Source organism: Nannobrachium achirus (assembly GCF_963921795.1).
Source record: "Nannobrachium achirus genome assembly, chromosome: 18".
Classification (NCBI taxonomy): Eukaryota; Metazoa; Chordata; class Actinopteri; order Myctophiformes; family Myctophidae; genus Nannobrachium; species Nannobrachium achirus.
In genome coordinates, this window is record NC_137825.1 from 43604094 (window position 1) to 43625864 (window position 21771).

The 21771-nt window shown below is 42.7% G+C and overlaps 2 protein-coding genes across 2 annotated transcripts in view; one reads left to right on the plus strand and one right to left on the minus strand.

Moving 5' to 3' along the window:
* Positions 1-936: 936 nt before the first annotated feature.
* Positions 937-1728, minus strand: lrrc3ca (leucine rich repeat containing 3Ca; the record flags this gene model as incomplete). Its single annotated transcript, XM_080747053.1, has 1 exon — positions 937-1728. One exon carries the CDS (start codon positions 1726-1728, stop codon positions 937-939), a length of 792 nt encoding a protein of 263 aa, XP_080603179.1.
* An 18538-nt stretch (positions 1729-20266) lies between these two features.
* top2a (DNA topoisomerase II alpha) overlaps positions 20267-21771 on the plus strand; it is a 28862-nt gene continuing 27357 nt past the window's right edge. Inside the window, exons 1-2 of the mRNA XM_080747638.1 lie at positions 20267-20400; positions 21581-21727. Of these exons, the coding sequence (XP_080603764.1) occupies positions 20377-20400; positions 21581-21727 (171 nt within the window). The 5' untranslated portion in view covers positions 20267-20376. The remainder of the gene's footprint in view (positions 20401-21580; positions 21728-21771) is intronic.

The window sequence follows — 21771 nt, forward strand, 5'->3', positions numbered from 1 at the left end:
TGTGTTTAAGCGTTATTGAAATTATAACTCTGTCAAAACCCTGACCTGGGGTGTAGCCGTTACGGCTACCTTGTATTTCACACGGCATCTTCAATCAACCATATTATAAAGAGAAACCCATACGAGAAACGCATCTTTCTTTAAAGCTACAATCCAGTACTTATTTTAAGGACTAAGTGTTATTTGAACCAATTTGTGTTGAGTTATTAGTGCAATATACAGTAACTAGCACATGCAGTGGTTGGAGGTGGTATTCCAATGACCCTAGTGCCAGGCGCTATGTCAATAAAATAAATATGCTGCCATCTTTATTTTAGTGTGGACATTGTTGCAATTACTCCTGTCCGTCGAGAAAAGGGAGACAATGGAGCTAATACGTTTGTAGCTTTGGATTGTAGCTTTAATGGAAAATAATATAGTTTCACTGTTAATTTACTAGTGAACACTTTATGGATGATGACTTTTTAATTTTATTGGAAAACAGTTGCACATGTAAGGGGTCTGGAGTAACAGAGTGAGTAATAGTTGAGCATAACCTGCATTGTCGCCCATTCCTGTTGTTTATATTGCCGTTTGTAGTCTCCTGAATGGTCTGCGTAAGGAATAGAGGTGAGACTAGGTGCATGCACCACTGGATAAATCCCATTTTCAGAGTTTTACCTAAAACATGCCTCCTGCTTTTACTCCGCATGTGTGCAGGTTAGACGGTATACTCAGCCAATGCAAACTCCTAATGGGCCGCTGATAGCTGAATTATTCATCTGGGCTAGATTGCTCTGGCCTGGTTTTCCTGCACGCATGTCTTGTTGGCCACCTTGCTTCGCAACAGCCATGCAGAACTGTCTGAGACCAACGACGACCACCTTAGGTCGGGTTCAGTCTGTGGAGCTTCCTCCTGGAATGTGTGTGGGAACAGTCCCGTGGATTCGATCCCCCCTATACCACAGTGCTAATGGTGGACGACTCCTCCGACTTCGGTCGGCCAGGCAGAGATTTAAGATACTCCAGGTGTCTGCGGGCGTCTTCCGTGTTGGATCGGACGTAGCACACAAGGTAAGAGATGACCATGGTAAACCAGCCAAACATGACGACAAGCATGGCCACGTCGGTGGTCTTCTTCATCCCCACGCACAAGTCAACGTCCGGTGCCAGCAGGAAGGCCAACCCGTCAACACCTATGTCCGGGGGTTCTGAGGTCTGGCACACGATGCCCGTCAGCGACGCGGGCTCCAGGTCTACGTGAGGCAAGGCCATCTGCAGGTTGCAGTCGCAATGCCACGGGTTGTTGGTCAGGTTGGCACGTGCGCGCAGGCCCTCGAACGCCTCGAGGTTGAAGTTCACGAGTCTGTTGGAAGACACGTCGAGCGACTGCAGCGAGGGGCCCAGCCCTCGGAAGGCCCCCGGTTCCAGCTGGATCAGCTCATTGTGGGACAGATCCAGCTCGACCAGGAGTGGCAGGCCGGCGAAGGCGTTCGCCGGGACCGTGGTGAGTTCGTTGTAGTCCAGGTAGATGCGCCGCGTGTCATTGGGGAGATCGTGCGGGATCTCCTTGAGCTGCAGCTTGCTGCAGCGCACGGACTTCCCCCCGCCCTCGATGTCGGAGCAGTAGCAGCTCTTGCAGCCACTGGTGGCGGCGTGGTGGAAGCAGAAGGTCATCAGCACCAGGCTGTGCAGCAGTAAACACATGACCACCGAGTAGCGCAGTAGCCAGCCCACCAGCACGGGCATGTCGGATGTATGGGCATGCTCCAGGGACGACAGCCCGGCTCAGGGAGAGGCGGTGGCGAGTTGGGGGGACTTCAACCACCCCAGTATCTGTCCAGCCTGGGGGGAAAAAAAAGAGAACAGGAAGTCAGTTTGGTAGAGCAGGGGTTCCCAAACTTTTTTGTCTCAGGGCACCCCATAAATACTTTTTTTAATCCGAGGCACCCCTACATTATAATTTTAACTCCCAGCACCATATATTTATAGCATATGGTCAGGTTTTGTATGTCCAAAACCGTTCGTTTCGTATTTATCATCTATAAAATGTACTAAACTAGTGAAAACAGCAGATCTACAAGCGCATCGCGAGGCGTTGTGTCCTTGTAGATCGGCTGTTTTCACTAGTTTTGTGCAACAGTCTTGTATGATGAAGCAGAGCTTTGCTTTACCAAAAGACGTACACATTTGAAACTTGGTGACACGAGGTTTCTCCCCGACAGTGACGATATTTTAGTGATTATGTTGCGAGGAAAGAGTTGAGATAATAGCCATTTTGGTTAGAACTGACTGAAAATAACTGTGTACTTCAAGTTTAAAATGATATTTTTTCAAGTGTCCAAATAAATTCCAAATATTATCAATGATCTTGCGGCACCCCTGGACTGCCGTCGCGGCACCCCTGGACTGCCGTCGCGGCACCCCAGGGTGCCCCGTCACCCACTTTGAAAACCCCTGTGGTAGAGGGCAGAATACAGCCTATCAGAGGAGTGCAAATTACACTGCGAAAATAGCAGTGCTTCTCCCCCATGCAGAACACACAGGTGATTGACAGGAGATGTTCTTGAGACGCTGCAGTGTGTTATTTAATACACAGATGGAGGCTAACTTGTCTAATTGCAGCGAGGAGGCAGCGGGGATGTTTTGGCGCTCTTGTTTCAGCATGGCTGGAGGACATAAACTACTGGCTTTCTCTTGTAGCTTGAGGAAAGAATCTAAAGACCAAAAAGCCCCTTTAGACCAGCAGGGGGTTAAAAAAAAAAAGAGCAGCAGCACAGTGCCGCTGTTTACTTTTTAATTGGCGTCTCTGCAGTGATGGCCTGTTTCATTGCATGGTCTGTAGCATTAACATAATCCTGCAACAACAAGAATAAAATGAATGGTTTGCAAAGATTCTATCGTACTTAAACACCCTGCTATATGAACAGTACAGTGTTGCCTCATTCTCTAAACGACTGGCAGCTCAAGGAGCACAGGAGGAGTACATTTATACCGTCGTTGTCGGGTGGAAACCTTGTATGACCCAAACCTTCCTTTTTTTGTTATGGTCTTATAAAACGATTTAAAGTAGTGAAAATAGCCGATCTACAAGTGTGCTTGTAGATCTGCTTTTTTCTCTACTTTTGTGAGACACTTTTGTATGATGAAGTGGGGCTTTAACTTACGAAAAAGGATTCAAATGTGAAACTTGGAGATAAGAGGTTTCTGCCCGACAGTGATGATATGCTGTACTGGCCATTAGCTATTTTTTTAACTATTCTGTGACAGTCAGTGCATGTCCTGCAGTTGTGAAAAACAAAACGAGCATCATTACTGTATATCAGGAATTGCTTCACCAGAGAGACTTAAGGTAATTTGTTCAAAAGTGCAAGTAACACAGACACAACACTTGTTTGTGTTCTGTAATTTATACTTTTTTTTATTTTGTATGTAATCCTTAATCCTTAAAATAGTACATCTTCCCACCCTAACAGAATTCATTAATAGCTAATCAGGGCTACCTGCTATCTCATTACTAATCCTCTAAAAGAAAAGGGCTCCTCAAGTCAGTATAGCATAGATAGACGATGCCGTTGGCCACCTAATCCCTTTTGTATGGGTAAATGCTAACGCTATGAACAGCGCCCCGGTCCAGCAAAACAGATGTGATGGGAGTCTTCCTCTTTTTTTGCAGGGAACCCAAACGGACTTCTGAGTTTCTTCGAAAAAGGCCATGAGACCAGGCAAGATCCACTTACCGCGATTAAAAATGAAATCGATCTCTAAGTACCTCTTAGTATCGCATGACGTTGCGGGTCGGCGGAGGAGGACAGAGTGTGGTGGTGGTTGGTGGTGCTAGTGGAGTGTGTTGTTGGTGTTGTCTGTGGTTGGGGGGAGGAGGGGGGCATGGTGGAGGGCAGGGTGAGGGTTTGTCTGAGCCCGGGACAGAGCTAATAAGATCCATTGTACCACGCCAGACCCAAGAAACGCCTGCCAAACTGTCCCCGTAATGAGCCATCAGGAGATGGACGCGCATCCAGCTCAAGCCAGGGTCATAAGGCCCTGTCTGCCCGCCTGCACTCTGCCTCCCCCAGGATGCATAATGAGATGTTTATATATACCTTCTTCAACGCAACTAAACAAGAGAACCGGCTTCGTGCTCATGTTGTTGGGAGCACAATAGCACGGTGAATGGGGTCAAACGCCCTGGGGAAATAACAAGAGCCTGCTAAACTTGGACGGGTAGTGTTTTTGTTCGTTAAAGAAATGCAATAAACAGGGAGCTGTACTTTTTCCCCTCATCACACAGTGTTCTAGCCTGGCATTTAACAGAGAGAGATAACAAGGCCGAAGCAGCGGCAGGCGATGGTGGTGGTGGTGTTGGTGTTGGTGTTGGTGTTGGTGGTGGTGGTGGTGTTGGTGTTGGTGGTGGAGGAGGAGTTGATGCATGGTAGGCAAGGACGGGAAATTGGACACACACACGTCGTGAGAGAAAGAGCCATGTCCGAGGGAACTGGGGCGAGAGAGGTAACATTACAGTGACAACACCGACACTATGCCGGGCAGACTGAGGGACACTGATGAGATATTGAGGAAAGGGGAAATATTAGCAAGTCATGGGGCACTGAGGACAGCTGTGAATGAAGTACCAGTGAAAGGGCAGAGAGGTGTGGCTTTTGGCTGAGGTGGGCGCTGATTAAGGCCTAGAATTATTGAATGCTTTAACCAGTAGAAAAATAGCAGATATACAAGCTCACAGCGCGGCACTGAGTGCCACGCTGCGAGCTTGTAGATCTGCTATTTTTGGAAAAAGTCGTGAAAATGTGTGCAAATCTTTGAATATATGCATTTTCAAAGCGAACGTTTGTAACTCAAATTTTGCTTCTGGGTGGTCCCTGGAACTAAATATTTTGAGATGGGGGTCTGTTAGATATGAATTATTATGATACATAATTCTATGATTTGTGTACGAGGCTCATGACCATATAAGGATATATTATGAACTGAACTTACAGTATAGGAGACCACATTTTGGTCGGATACTATAAGCTCAGGCTAATAGATTACAGGTCATAGTAACTTTGGTTGCCCTGACTACGAAATCAGGCTTGTTTTGGTTTATACTGTATGTCACTTGTGGAAAGTTACCAACACTACGTGTCACTGTCTTCCTTGTTATGATCTGGGAACGAATGAATGAGTCCCACGATTCTTACTGTCATAACTGTACTAGGATGGTACGCTCACTGTTTGTCTCCTTGTCTGACTCTCTTCAAATACAGCAATCTAAGATATAGTCCTTTGGCTTGTCTCTTCTTATTTTGGTTATGGAATTTATCCATATTCCATACTTATTTAACATTATTATTAATTTATTTATCAGGGTCCGTGGCCAAATAAATATCAGTTTGGGGGTCCTTCACATGAAAAGGTTTGAGAACCACTGACATAGTAGTCTCTCAAGAACAGACTAACTGAGCTCCAGTTGAAGAAACATAGGTTTTTCAAAAATATCTTAGAAGGATTCAAAAGACACTTATAGAATCGGGTCAAAATTCTAATTTTCACGATTTTTCAAAAATAGCAGATCTACAAGCTCGCAGCGCGGCACTTGGTGCCGCGCTGTGAGCTTGTATATCTGCTATTTTTCAATAGTTAAAGCATAAAATAATGATACACAATAATGTGTACCCGTTCTGAATGGGTTAAAGGGAGGATGGGGGAAAGAAGGAAGGATGCCAACTCTAACAGGGACATGGAGAGGCTGGGAGTAGGGATGGGACGAAATGAAAATGTCATATCGCGATTATTGTGACCAAAGAAATAGCTATTCACGATATTATCGCGATAATCAAAATATCTCCAACATCCATTATTCTGGGGTAGAACATTAGCCCCCCAAAAAAATAGCAGATCTACAAGCTCACAACACGTCGACGCGTTGTGTATTTGGCAAAGAGATTTGGTAGAGCTTGAAAAAAATACGTATCAAGTACGTATATTATAAGTACGTTTTACCAGTAGAGGGTTTAAATGTACTGGATATGCAGCTTGGCAAATAAAAGGTGAATTGATCCCAGTGCATGACGGCGAACAATTTCACGATAAATTAAATCTCCACCATACGATTATCGTGAGTGTTTTTTATCACGATAAACGATAATATCGCTTACCCCATCCCTAGCTGGGAGGCTCTGCACGGAGACACACTACTTGTGTTATTCAAATATAAGAGAGGATTGACTGCCTGTTCTCTCTGAGTTTATTGCTTCGACAGATATATTATTCAAAGCTGCTGATGTATGGTGATCAGTTCTGGTAGCCATTCAACCCGATCGGAACTGACAGCACCGTCTACACTTTATATCAGTCGGCCTCTAAATAAGATGAGGACCATACTGTTTAGTTTGCCTTCTTCTGTTGATAACCCCCCACACTGGTGTTTAATTTACACCACAAATATTGCACTCGAGCAGATGAGCACCCAAAGGTCAGTCTCTGGCTTCATAAATTCACTGCAGACCATGGCTGTAGCAATCAGTCAGTCTCTGGCAGCACAACTGCACAACGAGCAATAATTTTAGATGCTCACGCAAACACCCAGCCCGCCCGGGCCCCTGAAAAGGATGACATCTCTTGAAAGGAAATTCTTAGTGCAAAAATTGCTTGTGCATCAGTCTCACCTCTTTCATCTCTGTAACTATTCTCCTCATGCCAGTTCATCAATAGGCCCTAATGTAAGATACACAGCAGAGGGGGATTTGATCCTTGGCAGTGACATGTGCAGCTCTGGAGGAGGAAGCGTTTTAACTACTTCACCATATAGGCCTAATGGATTCAGCTTACAGCTATGGGTCTGTCTGAGAGTCAATGGCATGAGCAAACAGGGACGTGCTGGCCATTGGGAAAAGCGGGACAACTCCCGAACGGCCAGTCCATTACCGGCCGGTCCAGGCCGGCCATTAGAGAACAATAACAAATAAAATGTCGGCCTTCGTTCCATTTTGGGGGCTGGGCGACCAACAAAGTAAATCGTCGATGTCGGGCAGAAACCTTGTATCTCCAAATTTATAATTTATAATTTTTCTCGCAAAGTAAAGCCCTGCTTCATCATACAAGGCCATCTATACTATAATTTTGCGAATGTCTGTCTGAGTGAGTGTCTGTATGAAACAGCGTTTCTCCTCGGTGGCTGGAGCAATTGATCTGAAATCGCATCACCATCAGCATATGAACACACCTGACATAACTGTGAAGCCCGTTTGTCACTTTCACAAATCGTATGCTGTATAATAGCATTTTTATGGTGTATCTATATCTATTTAGCCTACAGTACCTTTTGTGACCACACATGTTAAGGGAGGGGCGCTGTTGTTCAGGCCATGCACAATCACACACAAACCCACACACACACACACACACACACACACACACACGGGGGGGGGGGGGGGGGGGGGGGGGGGGGGAGTGTGTGTGTGTGTGCAGGCGGGCAGGCGGGCGGGCGGGCGGGGGGGGGGGGGGGGGGGGGTTTTGGCCCTGTTACAGATGTTGTCCAAAATCATGCAGATCGGTACACAGTATCTCTGTAGCCGTTAAATGGAACGGGTATTTCTTACATTGATGCTCCTACATATTAGCATGCAAGCACCAGTTAAAGTTACTTTCCATCCCTCATATACTGTGTGCACAGTGCACATCCCATAATCCACACACTGCACATCATTTCGGAGCTCATATCTTTGAACGGGTAAGGGCTAGTTGCACAAAAGTAGCAGATCTACAAGCACACAACGCCTCGCGGTGCGAGGTGTTGTGTGCTTGTAGATCTGCTGTTTTCACTAGTTTAAATCATTTTTAAAATGATAAATACAAAACAAACGGTTTTGGAGGTCGGGGGACAAGGTTTCCACCCGACAACGACGAAATATAACTCATGTACAATAATTGGCCCACTGGCTTGTCACTTGTCATGATCTGAAATGGCAAATCTTTGAGTAGCAGCAGCGCTATAGAGAGAGAGCTCTCTCTATAGCGCGCAATGAGGGCCTCTCCAACTCTTTTTCCCGGGCTGAATCAGGGGCCTGGCATGTCCCTGCGAGCAAAGATACAGGCCTGCCTATCTTAACATATTTAGTTTGAAAGACAGGCTTTTAGTGCTTGTGTATAACCCTGTTTAAGGTCTCTCAGCTCCCTACATCCGCCGTCTCTGCATGTCTATATATTGACTCTGTCCATCCTAAATTAAAGTCCTCATCTAATTATTGTACTCAAAGAACCACATATTTATTCCAATAAAGAATCATCCAAGCTGGGGTTCTGTTCACACTGCAAAAGATTAAAGCAATAGGAAGGGACAAAGGTTTTCATTAAGGCTGACAGATTGATTGGTTCAAGTGTGTGTAATCATCATGCCTATACTGTGTTGTTGCAACATGTAATAGTAAACTGCTAGGTCAAAATCACTCTAAAAGATTAACTAGTAACCTAAACGTAATTGATTTTTGTTTAATTAATTCACTTTTCAACTTTATTTTTGGCATGTTAGGCTATTTATAACACGAGTTTTGGATATTGGTGCTGGATAAAACATTAAGGCCTACTAAATTGTAAGAAGTAAGCCATAGACTAGGCAATTATTGTTACGTCCTGTTCTAACCGGCACTGACACTGAGTAGCTATAATATTTGTGCTGTCTCATACAAATTACGCATAATATGCAACAAGCTTCTGGCGGAAAATAAACTCCCAGGACAAGAGGTGTAGATGGATGGAGCCTCGTGTTAATTGATACCCTTGTTAAGTTTGTCTTTCATCTTGTTTTTGGCCATGGGTATACGATCGCATCGCCCAAAGCTTATTTCTTTCCAGCACACTTAATAGACCGATATAGCAATTACACTAAATTACACAAAGAAATAAAGTGAGCAAATTATGTACGCTGTGTTGGAATTTTTGATAATATACAATGTAGGTCTACTAATGGAATCTATGTCATTTCTAAAGCATGCATTTGGTAAAGCAACTCGTATAGCTTACATCTTTGGCGCTTTTCCTCTCCTTCTCATGACGGGTGTCACAGCACGATCGGTGTCCTTACAGTATAAATGCTCGGGCAAAACTGGTCAGAGCGCACTCCAAAAGACTGCTCGGTAGTTATTTCGGTATAAAGCCTCCATCAGAGTCTTGTCGCTGCTGCTTGCTCAACTTGTGCAGCAGGATAGAGAGAGAGAGAGAGAGAGAGAGAGAGAGAGAGAGAGAGAGAGAGAGTGGTAGGCTGGTAGCACACACTCACACAGCCGGTGTGTTACCACCACGACGCACGGTGGAAATGCACCTTTAGATGAGTGCTGCTCGCTCAATGCAGCCTTTTAGTTTCCAGTTTCCACGCAACCACTGAACTGGCCAACATTGTCGGAGCCGTCGCAAATTGGCAGAAGCACGACGCGAGGGTAAGCCTGATGGGTTTACCCTTTAATCTCACTGTCTCCTATACTATTAATCCCAATTATTATTAAAGAATCTTGTATCGCGCGCACACCGTCACGTTTTAATGCATGTACGCGCGTGCATTAATGGACGTCGTCGTCGCTGGAAAGATTTGAAAGCTAGCTGGAAGTAGGCCTACTACGTGAATGAAAATGCAAAAGATGGCATGCGCTTTATACGTCTGCGGACGTCTGCTGGAGGCAGTGTGACACTGATATGCATGCGTGCATCAGGTCTAGTGAAATCAATCAAGGATCGAGTGACGCCCACGCGCGTCGTAACACGCGCGCACACTCACATGTCATACAGAGTACACTTTTCAGGCTATTTGGTAACCGGTCCGGAATAGTGGGCCCCTGAGAACACTGGGAACCTTTTTAGATTTTTATTTATGTTGTGTTTTATTTTACATCTACATTTATATGACAAAATGAGATGCCAAATAGCCTACACATAGTTTTTCTTTTCTTTTTTTTTCTTTTCTTTTTTACAAAATGCTACAAATTATTACAAAACCTGTGATATCCAGTCATTTTGGGGATAAACAAGAAGTTGGGGATAAAGGTCTAACAATGATGTACCATGCATATTAAAATGATTTTATCTATTTCTGACCATTTTCCAAAACATGCATTTTATTTCATTTTAGATTTTTGAAAAAGAAAAATGTAATGTGGTGGCCACACAACCCAAGACACACCTGTGCCCACTGGACCTGTATCCAGCTACTTGTGAGGACATAATGAATGATTATTAAGCAAGCACAACCATCAATATTATTCTTTTAAAATAAAAAGCACATAATAAAAGAAAAGAAAAGAAAATGAAGTTATATAAAAGCCTGACCAGTACAATCAGGTTTTACATTTTAGTCTAATATGACCCTTACTTAGCTGCCCTGGCTTGATCTACACCATACATGCAACTGGCGGCCCGGGGGCCACATGCGGCCCCCACCTTCACTTAGTGCGGCCCTCCGGTTAAAACCGGAATACTGATATATTATTGTTTTCAGCTGTTACAATTCCAAACATGACCTACTTTAATTCCGTCAGACTATATTAGTAGCTTAATGACTAGTATAGTAGTATTAAAATAAAATGTTTTTTGTCCAATGTATTTGTATTTAGGTACATGAAGTTAACATGAGTATAACTAAATGCGTTTGAAATTGAATCAAAATGTTACATTTCAGGATTCCAATTAAAAAATATCAAAAAATAATTCAGGATTCCAATTCAAAAGAGGCAAAAATAGCCGATTTGCCTCTTTTGTATGAGGTATGACAAAGTAGAACGTAGCAATATGCAATGTGGCCCTCTGGAGTGAAGGTGGAAATATAGTGGCCCTCTCCATCATCAAAGTTGCCCACCCCTGATCTACACAGATAGGTCATTCCAAAGCCCAGGGGCCCTGATGGCAAAGACATTAAAGACACAGTAGCCTTTAGGAACAAAACCAGACGCCTTTATTTGTCTGAGGGTCTCAGGCTTAGCACTGACTCATATATGGAGTTAAGAAGTGAATAGGCTATATACTGTAGCAAATTAGCACAGGGGTCTGCAGCAGTGGTTCTATCTCAGTGCAGCAGATTACTTGGAATAATATTATAATATTTGGAATTTATAGATATCACTTAGATCCTCTAGACTTAGAAAAATGGACCTGAGTTCTTCGTGAGAGTTTTTTTCAATCTACAGTAAAACCAAGTCTCTTCACAACGTGATACCTTGTGACTGTGAGATTGTAGATCGTCTATTTTTGGTGAATGTTCTGGGTTTAGTGGTTAAACAAGGTAAACAAGTTTCTATCTTTCCTGGCTTTGGAAATGGATATTCTCTCAAGTTTTCCTTGGGACGTATTGGATCATAGGGGGGAAAGATTTCCCTATATTTACATATCGTAATATGACATAAATGTAAGGTGCTATAAAGTAACAATGTAATTCAGGGGTGCTGTGGGTGATGTTCTACAGAGCCCAGTCATTCTTTAAAAGTTATTAACTAATATATTTGTCCAGTGAAGGGATTTTTAGTTGTTGTTTGTGTTGTTAGTTAAATTAACACTGCAGATTTCACTGATACCAGTTAACCTAACCCAACTGGCTGAAACCTTAAACCTAACCTTAGCCCTTACTGTAACCTAACTCTGTCCCTGTCACACTCTAACTTTAATTCCCTAATGCTAAAATCGCCTAAGAGAAAACTGTAATGGTCTTTGATTTTTATAATCTCTCTTATAATATTGTAAGCATATACGGTACATACAGTGTGTACAGTACACACAGGAAAGTGGCACGTGGTTCTCAATCACCCAAATTATTGGGTGATTAACTTAATGTGCAACGTTGTTTTCTCACTCAACAGTAAACATACCAACATAAAGTTTAAGTGTATAGAGGGTATCTACACATTTCTAAGTGGCAATTTAAGGACTCTTTAATACCTCTAAAATGACAAATTAAACATTGGCCAAATTGTCAACTATTAGAGGCAGAAATTGTGAAAATAGCCGATCTACATGCTCAGAGGCGTTGTGAGCATGTCGGCTATTTTCACAATAGAACTGTGTTATACAAAATGTAATGCCTCAACTCTTAGTGCTCGTCAGGGTGAGGGGGTCTCCAGTTAGGATATGATTATTTTGGGGGTCGGGGCCTGAAAAGGTTGAGAACCACTGCCCTAGGATAGGACTTTATACTTGGTCCACTCCTTTCCTCCCCCACACCAAATCCCTTCGCTGAAAATAACTGATCTACAAGCTCACAATTTGTTGTGAGCTTCTTGTTATGAGCTTGTAAGATGTCATGTGCTCTTTTTGACCAATCTTTGCCCCATCATGGGTGCTAGGATTGATGTGCTTGAGCTGAGCGGTTGCAGTGCAGTAATCATGCATGTTTAATCTGAAGTTCAGGGGCGTCACAAGGGGTATGAAAGTGGGACTGAGTTACTGGGACCCAAGGTGGAGGGGCCCTAATAACGTTATCTATTTTTGAAAAGTTGTGAAAATGTGTGAAAATCTTTGAATATATGTATTTTTTAAGCGAACATTTCTAACTCAAATTATGCTTCTGGGCGGTCCCTGGAACGAAATATTTTGAGATCGGGGTCCGTGGCCAAATACACATCATCTTGGGGGTCCTTGACATAGGTTTCTTGCACACATTTTCACGATTTTTCAAAAATAGCAGATATACAAGCTCGCAGCGCGGCACTCGGTGCCGCGCTGTGAGCTTGTATATCTGCTATTTTTCAATAGTTAACATTCATGGGGGGCCCGCAGTGAATCCTTGTACCCAGGGCCCAGAATTTGGTGTGACGCCCCTGCTGAAGTTTGTTTGTTTCAGTATACAGTCCTGGCTGCCATTGCTGTGGATCTTTGCAGCGGTGGAAAAAGTGCTCACATGTTTTACTTGAGTAAAAGTATCAATACCGCAATGTAGAAACACTCTGTTACAAGTAAAAGTCTGGTAATCAAAATGTACTTACAAAAATCATGGCACCCCATCTTTAAGTAAATGTAAGCCATTTACCATGGGAGGGAGTGGGTTGTTGGCTGATTTACCACTGTTTCAACAACCCTGAAACAGTGGTAAATCAGCCAACAACCCACGACCCTCGAATGGTAAATTGCTTTTCTACCACTTCTACCATATAAATGAAAGAAAACACAGTTGTAACTTGCAGGATCTTGGAAATGTTACAACTGCAACACAACAGTGGGCGGGGTCCATGAGCCAACTCAAGCTTGTTGACTGATTTACCACTGTTTTAAGCCAACCAGAATCCAGTATCTGAACATGTGACCACAAAAAGTGGTAGAAGTACTCATTTACTTTCCACCACTGGTTTCCTGGCCTCCTTTCCGGCCTGCCGCAAGCCGATAAGGAAGCCCAATCAGGGCAACCGTGATAACTGACATGGGCACTCGCCTGGGACTGCCTGCCAAGCAACCGGTCATAAGGTATTAATGGAATTAAAATCAATAAAGTACTCCACCCTAACTTCCTCCCTCATACCCTGAAGCCATCACACCAACGACAGCCAGTCCGTATATGACTAAATGTAGATAAATTCTCATTTTTATTTCACCCGAATAAAACTCAGCCTGATATCCGATTGTCGTAATTTAATTTGCATTTCCAGAGTTCTGTGCTGCCCTAATAATGGCTGCTCGGGGCAGAGGAGGGTCTCTCCATGTCAATTAGGGGGAGATGAGATGTGAGGAAGAGCATATTGTCACTGTCGGGCAGAAACCTTGTATCTCCAAGTTACAAATGTGTATGTTTTTTCATAAAGTAAAAGCCCTGCTTCATTACACTGTCACACAAGGCGTTGTGTGCTTATTGATCTGCTATTTTCACTAGTTTAAATCATTTTTGAAATGATAGATATAAAACGAAGGTTTTGGACATACAAGGTTTCCACCCGACAATGACGAAATGAAGATTAAACAGCAGAGAATGGAATTAGCTTCCCTGGCCGCAGCGGAGGGGAGTGCACCAGAAGACGCTCCCCTTTCCCAGCGGTTATCAAATTAGCCCTGCTCAGTTCTGTGGGAGGGTGTGAGAGGGTGGAAGGGTTCACTACACATTATCAGCCAGGCATCAGCCATTCCATGCCACATTCACTGTCAACATGGAGAAAAGTATGACACTCTTGTACGGTATTTTTCATTATTATTATTTCAAAACATTTTCAAAAACATTCCCCAAAAAATAAGTTTTTCATTAAATAAAAAACAAATGAAATACTTTCATGAAGAAATAAAAGACAAATGTAAGAAATTCCATACATTAGAAAACAAATGCTTAAGAAGTAGTGAAAATAGCTGATGTGCTATGTGCGGCTACAGGCATGCTTTCTAGATGTTACATCAACAGTGTGGGAATGATGTGCCATTAAGCCTGTCTGTGTGCTGCCAGTGGCAGAGCAACAAAAGGACAACTATTAATAAGATCTATTAATAAGATCTATTAAGAAGCGTTTTAATCATCCTCTCTCTCTCTGTCTTTCTCCGTGCCTTTCTGTCCCTCTCTGTGTATGTCTCTCTCTGTCTCTGTCTAATTTTCCTTGGATATGTTATTGCACACACACACACACACACACGCACGCACGCACGCACGCACGCACGCACGCACGCACACACACACATGCACACACGCGCGTGCACTATCTTAGTCTAACTCCCCGCCAACTCCTCGCCGCTGAGCCAGATCAAAGGTCTACCTCATCTTTGTGAATGAGGTCTGTTTATTTATTTATATCCCTGTCTCTCTGTCTTTAAACCTTTCAATCAGCTACTACAAAAAGGGGCATATTTCTCCACCACCTCTGGTAACAGAGTGGGTCATATCATCTTCTCTGCGACAAGTGCACTCTTTGAAGTCCAATGGCACAGACTTCAGTGAGAGACAATGCCTTCCGGTGTGAAAGTGTGGGAGCTCGCTCATGGTCATGGATCTCTCCTGCAGAATGAATTCCCATTCGATGTAGCTGTGATCTCACTGAGCCGTGTTATGGTGGTATGTCACAAATCTTCGACTTTGTGTTTGGATCTTTGTCCGGAACAGGATAATGAATAGGTTTACATTTTACCGGCCTCTGTTCACTGTGGGGTTCACATTCTTTTTTTGTACACCTTTGATTGTAAAACTCTTGAAGGTTTAATGAATTGGTTATAACATGTCGGAGGAGAGATAGGCTGTGATATGAGAAACTCAACGCAATGCAAGAGAGGCTGTGGTTGGTGCAGTGGGCTACTTTGGAAGACAGTGTCTAATGTGTAAAGCCCAATAAATACTTCACCCTATATGACCATTTTCGCTCATTGATAGTAACTTATTTACTTTACTGAACCCAACCCATGTTGCTCGTGCCCCTGCTGGAAATAAATCACAAAAGTGTGTAGTGATTGAGAGGGATTTCCTTTTGTTTTAGACAACAGATGGGTTCTTGGAGTGTCCGTATCAGAAATATCAGAAGGTTTTTGCTTTGTGCTGCTAGCGTGATAACCGGTGACTGTGTTGTTTGTTTGAAGCTAGGCGACCATACGAGGATTGGTTAAACAAATGTTAAATTATTATTGGTCCCTACTGTTGCAACACAGGTTAGAGATGCCAGACACTGTTGCCCTTTTAAGAGTAATTAATTATGCTCAGTCCCTCATTGTGTCTCTTGACATGTTCACAAAGACAGACAGGGAGTGGTAGGCCTATATACCTCAAAGGTCATTAATATGTCTCCAAGTAGACGGATGGAAATGTGTTCCACAGGGGACGGGGACACCAATGGTGGGGATCAGGTAGCCCAGAATAGAATGTTGTCATGGAGGAGCGGAGTTTAATTAATATATTGGCCTACGGCAGTCCAATATGGAGGGTTAAGGTGGGGGGGTTTTGTCACAGAGGAGTAAGTAAAACATGAAGTTGCGGGGAGTCATCATTTTTCACGTCGCCTGAGCGGTATTAATGAAGCGAATAAGGAACCACGGATTTGGGAGAGGTGTGTGCAGTAGTAGCTTTTTGCATCCCAAGTAGTGTTGATTTTGTAGACTAAAACTATGACGAAAATTTTTTGTCTACTGCCTTTTTTCACTGACGGAAACTAAATAAAAAACTAAGCTGTGATGACTAAAACTAAGACTAAATATATTGACAATTTCGTCAACAAAATAAAAACTAGACTAAAACTAGGGAGGGACTAGTGGAGATTCTGGAGAAGAGTAATTTTATGTTTGGTTGCTCTCAGGTGTTGCATGCTGAAAATAGCCGATCTACAAGCTCACAACGCATCGCAGTGCAACGCGTTGTGAGCTTGTAGTTCGGCTATTTTCAGCACACAACCAAGTGTAAAATCAGTCATTACGATGCCATCAAGGCCTGCCAAAATACATTTCAGTTGACTAAATCAACTGTAGATTTAGTCGACTAAAATTAGACTAAAACTAAAAAAAAGAATCAGGTGACTAAATTATGACTAAAACAAAATTACATTTTATTCAAAAGACTATGACTAAAACGAAATCAAAATTTGCTGTCAAAACAACACTGATCCCAAGGCACTAGTTTGTCTTTACTCAACTATACACAGCAAGCTTCTCCACAGAGGCCCCCTCCCTTTTCAACAGCTATTCACAGATCTGTGACACATCCAGCTTCCCTCTCCCACTGTTGCCACAGATGTCCAACTGCATCAAGGCCTGTGAAAACACGGGTCCATCAATAAATAAAGAGGAAAGCAGGTGGTAGTGTCCATGCCGCTGCAACGCTCCGTCTCTCAGCAACTTCAAATGGGTACCTAACCTATTTTCAGATACTTAGTGTCCCCGTTTCAAACTCAAACCCACAGAGTTTAATGGACCATAATGGCATCAATACCATCTCTATTTGTGTCAGCCATAGTATTGTACACAAGCACAAAACAATTTTTCCATTTAAAAGAATATATATATGGATATTTTCTTATTTTGTGTGTGAGATGATTGAGTCAGTGTTGGATCATTTTTTTAGGGAAAGCCTGGTTACGAGGCTAGGGTTGAACAAAAAATCCCTTTGGACGTCATGGACATTTACATTTAATTCCTGAATCAATCTTTTCTCAAGTGGCTGTCTTCTGAATTCAAAATGCATTAACACTAAATGTAAAACAATAATGGCTCAATGACGTTTAGTGTGTTGGATTTATTCATCCTTTATCTTTCTGTACATTCTATTTTTTTTGGCACGTGCACACACACACACACACACACACACACACACACACACACACACACACACACACACACACACACACACACACACACACACACAGTATAGATATCCTACACTCAAAAACCAGAGATGCTGCAATTTTATACTGACCTATGATATACTGTACACCAGACAGACTCACAAGGTGAAAACAATACCAGCCACGCTGTCACGGCTGGTAATAACCTGACACCTGATCAGTTTAATCTTGTTTCTCTAATCTTATTACAATAAGAATCTAGTCAACCCTATAATCCGATTGGAATTCTGGAATCCTTTCTCCCTAAACCTTTGTAAAAGACTCTATAAGACAATAATATACATTTCTTTACAATTATTTTGTCCCTTTTCATCCAGTATATAGTCTTTTTGCCAGTGCTAGAGTCCCTGTTTCATAATCCCATGTCACTGCTAATTACTACAGATAGTCCTAGGGAGAGCACAGACAGCCACGTGCCTCTGAATGATACTGTACACGTGACATCAAGGCCACTTCTTTTCACCTGATTGTAAGGATTCAGATTTTCATTGGGAGGACTACACAATAGTCCTCCTATGGGTTCTCACCCCTCTGAAGAGACCAACCTGTAAGAGTGCCCTCCCCGCCTGGCTTTCCTCCAGCGAGCATGTCCAGTTGTGTTCGTTGGAGCACACAACCAAGGGACTTCTACGCGGTGGTCAGGAAATGTATACCTCAAAATATATTTAACAATAAATATGTAAAACCATGGAATGTTGTGAGGGCCTTCCTTGGGTCCATTATTATTTTCAATACACATGCTCCCACTTGGTCATATCATCCGTAAACATAAGATAGATTTTCATTGCTACGCATATTATTCACAGACAGTTATACATCCCCCTCAAACCTGGCAGCACAGACAATATATCCCAGACCCTCACCTGTCTTTCAGACATCAAGTGCTGGATGTTCCAGAACTTCCTCCAGCTCAATGAGGCAAAAACTGAAATCCTCCTATTTGGTCCCCCACATTCCATCCCCTCTCTCCAGTTACAACTTGGCAAGTTGTCACAAAATGTGAGAAGTGTAGCTCACAATCTAGGCGTAATGTTTGACTGCAACCTATCTTTTAATCACCAAGTGACCAAGGTAGTATAATCATGTTATTTCCAACTCGGAAATATAGCTAAAATCAAATGATTTCTTTCATATTCAGACCTGAAGTATCTCCTTGTGACTAGATTATTGCAACTCACTGTACTCTGGGCTCAGCAAAAAAACTATCTCACGTCTCCAACTGGTGCAAAATTCAACAGCCAGATTACTGACCAATTCTAGAAGGCGTGACCACATTACACCTGTCCTGGCCTCCCTTCACTGGCTATGGCTACCTGTGAGTTTTAGAATCAATCATCAAAGACGATGATGATACACAAAAGAAGAAGAAGACTACTTTTAAAGCCCTGCATGGCCTAGCCCCCAGCTACATTGCAGATATGCTGGAGGTCTATAACCCTGCAGCCTCAGATCCTCCAACAAGGCTCTCCTGAAAGTTCCCGCTACTGATCTTGTCACCATGGGTGACAAGCTTTTTCGGCCCGGGCACTGCAGGCTCTGGAATGCCCTGCCAGAGGCTTTAAGACTAGCTAGCTCACTGTATGCTTTTAAGTCACAACTGAAAACTCACCTGTACACTAAGGTTTTTCATGTATTATTATGTATTATTTTGTTTTTAGCTGTTTACCTTTTAATATTTAACTATTGTTTTAGTCCACTTTATTGCACTGTATTTTATTCTTCCATTGGAAAGCACTTTATAACTTGTGTTTTGACAAGTGCTTTGTAAATACAATGTATTAGGCTATTATTAAAACAACAATCTTGTTTCTCTGCACAACCTCATGTCTTCATTGACTAGTTCAACAAACATATCCTCTCTTTTTCTGTCTCTCTGGTTACTTACTGTAGTACTGTGGCCTATTTTTCCCTGGTGTCACATAGGACAAGAGGGTGTGGTGGAAGGCCTCTGTCCCGAGCCAGCACCTCATCCAGGAGGCCAAACCACAGCCAGGTTGCAGTAGTGCATGGGTCTCCACTTACTTACTCTTGACCCTGGACAGGCAGAGGAGATCAATCATGGATGGCACTGCTGGCAGTTAGCCATAACAACAGCAGCAGAAAAAGTGTCTCCATTAACTTGCATGATTAAAACAAATATAATTTAAATAATTTGTTACACATATCACTCGTGATAACACCAGGATGTAAACGTGGGGAGATAACAGGACAGACACAAAGGCCACCAAACATAAAGTAATTTAATGTTGATGTATGCCCTAGTTTGGGTTAGGAAAATGTAAAAGAATAGAAAGGGTTATTGCCCCATCTACTGGTTGTCTTAAGTATAGTGGCAGGAGTCTCTCAAACTCTTTTGTACATATTTATTTTGGTGGGTTGCTAATTTCATCCAATATTGGTATGTATCAAGTATGTATCAGCTTCAAATTGATATTGTTCCAATTCCAAATTTATCAAATTATTTATTTTTATCATAAAATAATGATATATATCTGTTTCATATATCAAACACACACACACACACACACACACACACACACACACACACACACACACACACACACAGTTGTGTATAATCACTTACAGTATATTTGCATCCAAGATGGTCAAATATTTTTATATTTTTTTACACAATGTTTTTTTTTACACTATGCATAGATAGGCCTAGCTAGGCTATTTTGTTAATCAGCATTTTTATATATTTGACTTTACTTATTAGGAACTTAGGAAGTGCATATAACGGCATGGGTAGATAAAATACATCAAAGCCATTTGTACGTTTTTTTTTCTTCGGATACTCGGATTGGAAGACGGAGAACAGGGCGGGCTAAAGCCCTTGGCTCCAACCGACCCTTTCCACCCATTGGGCTGTAAGCCGAAACGTCTGCTCTGATTGGTCCAAGCGACTGTCAGTCAGGGGTGCTTGTCTACTTGAGCGTTTGGCGCGAGCCGGAACTAACTTCCCTCCAGTCTCCACTGTACTGCCGCTAATTTCAAATTTTCAACGAGACGTACGAACAACCGCAGCAGCAGCACTACTGCAGGCGCCTGGGTTCGGTTCGTGGTTTGGAACCGTCGTCAAACCTACGCATTTCGTAGCCAGGTCATTTATCATTCGAGAGAACAACACGGAGGAAAAATGGCACAAGCTGTACCGCTGAAGGTAGGCACACACACACAAACAAAGAAACAAACAAACAAACACACAGTGCTAGGCTAGCTAACTTAGCTTTCGGAAGGAGGGAAAACTGAAAAGTACCCTCCCAGCCAGTGTTTCTCAAACTTCGACATTTCAAGGTCTCCCCTTAACTATTGACAGTGTACAAATGGATTCATTTGCATTCATGTGGTTCCATTTGTACACGCTGTCATAACCGCCTCTTCAAGTTAACTCCATACAAAACATTTTAGATTTGTGCAATGAAATGTTTATCCTAACCCTAACCCTACCCCTAACCCTAACCCTAACCGTAAACCTAACCCTAACCCTGCTTCGGAATAGCGGTGTTTCGGAATGGCGGACTGTTGCCCGGACGGAGCTTTCTTTTTCTTTTTCTTTTTTACCATACACTGTGCCGTGCAACGTATGATGCTGCCATTTTGCTCTTAAAGTGGTCCCATTTTCGATTTTACTCGAGGAAAATTCAAATAATTATCAAAAAGGTTTCATTTGACAACCACTAATGTCTGGTGTCTTGTAGTCAAGTGTACAATGAATGCATCTTGGTGCAGAATATGATGTATTTATTATCAGTCTGCCATGAGTGTTGTTTTCCAGCCATGATGTCTGTCATTCAATGTTAATACTTCAATGGTTTCCTGTGTAAATAAGCCAAGTGCTTTTCTAGGATCTCCTTTTAGTTGACCTTGTACCAGTGAACTGTACCGAGCGGTCATGAAACTACCTTTTCTTATGAAAACTTCTAATAGTCTTCAATCAATCAATTAATCAATGTGGTGTTTAGATTGAATTGGCCTCACACAAAGGCCATGAATTGTTGCATTTGTAGTCCTAAACGGCCATGTTGAGGAGCAACACAGGTTATTCGCCAATCAGAACACCGGCTGACATTATTGTTCATATTTTGGAATACATAAAGGACAGAATGTACACATTTGAAAAAGAGATAACAATACAGACTTAATTGAGCTTAGTTAAGTAGTTCCCCACATGTGTATGCTATGAATCCCCCTACCTAGGCCATTTAAGGGGGCAATTCCCCCATTTTGTTTTCATGGCCTGCCTTGCTACCAACACTGGCTGTGTTCACAATAATGGTTCCTTGTTATAATCTGACGCTACAACAATCCCCAACATAAACCCCACACCCTGTTTCCTGCAGAACATGTTGGAGAACAAGCAGGTGGAGAAGGTGAAAAAAGACCCCAAGCGTTTGTCTGTGGAGAGAATCTACCAAAAGAAGACCCAGCTTGAGCACATTCTGCTCAGACCTGACTCCTATATTGGTTCAGTGGAGCCGGTCACACAGGTAACTTGAAACAACTGTATAATTGCAATGTTTACGTCACTGGA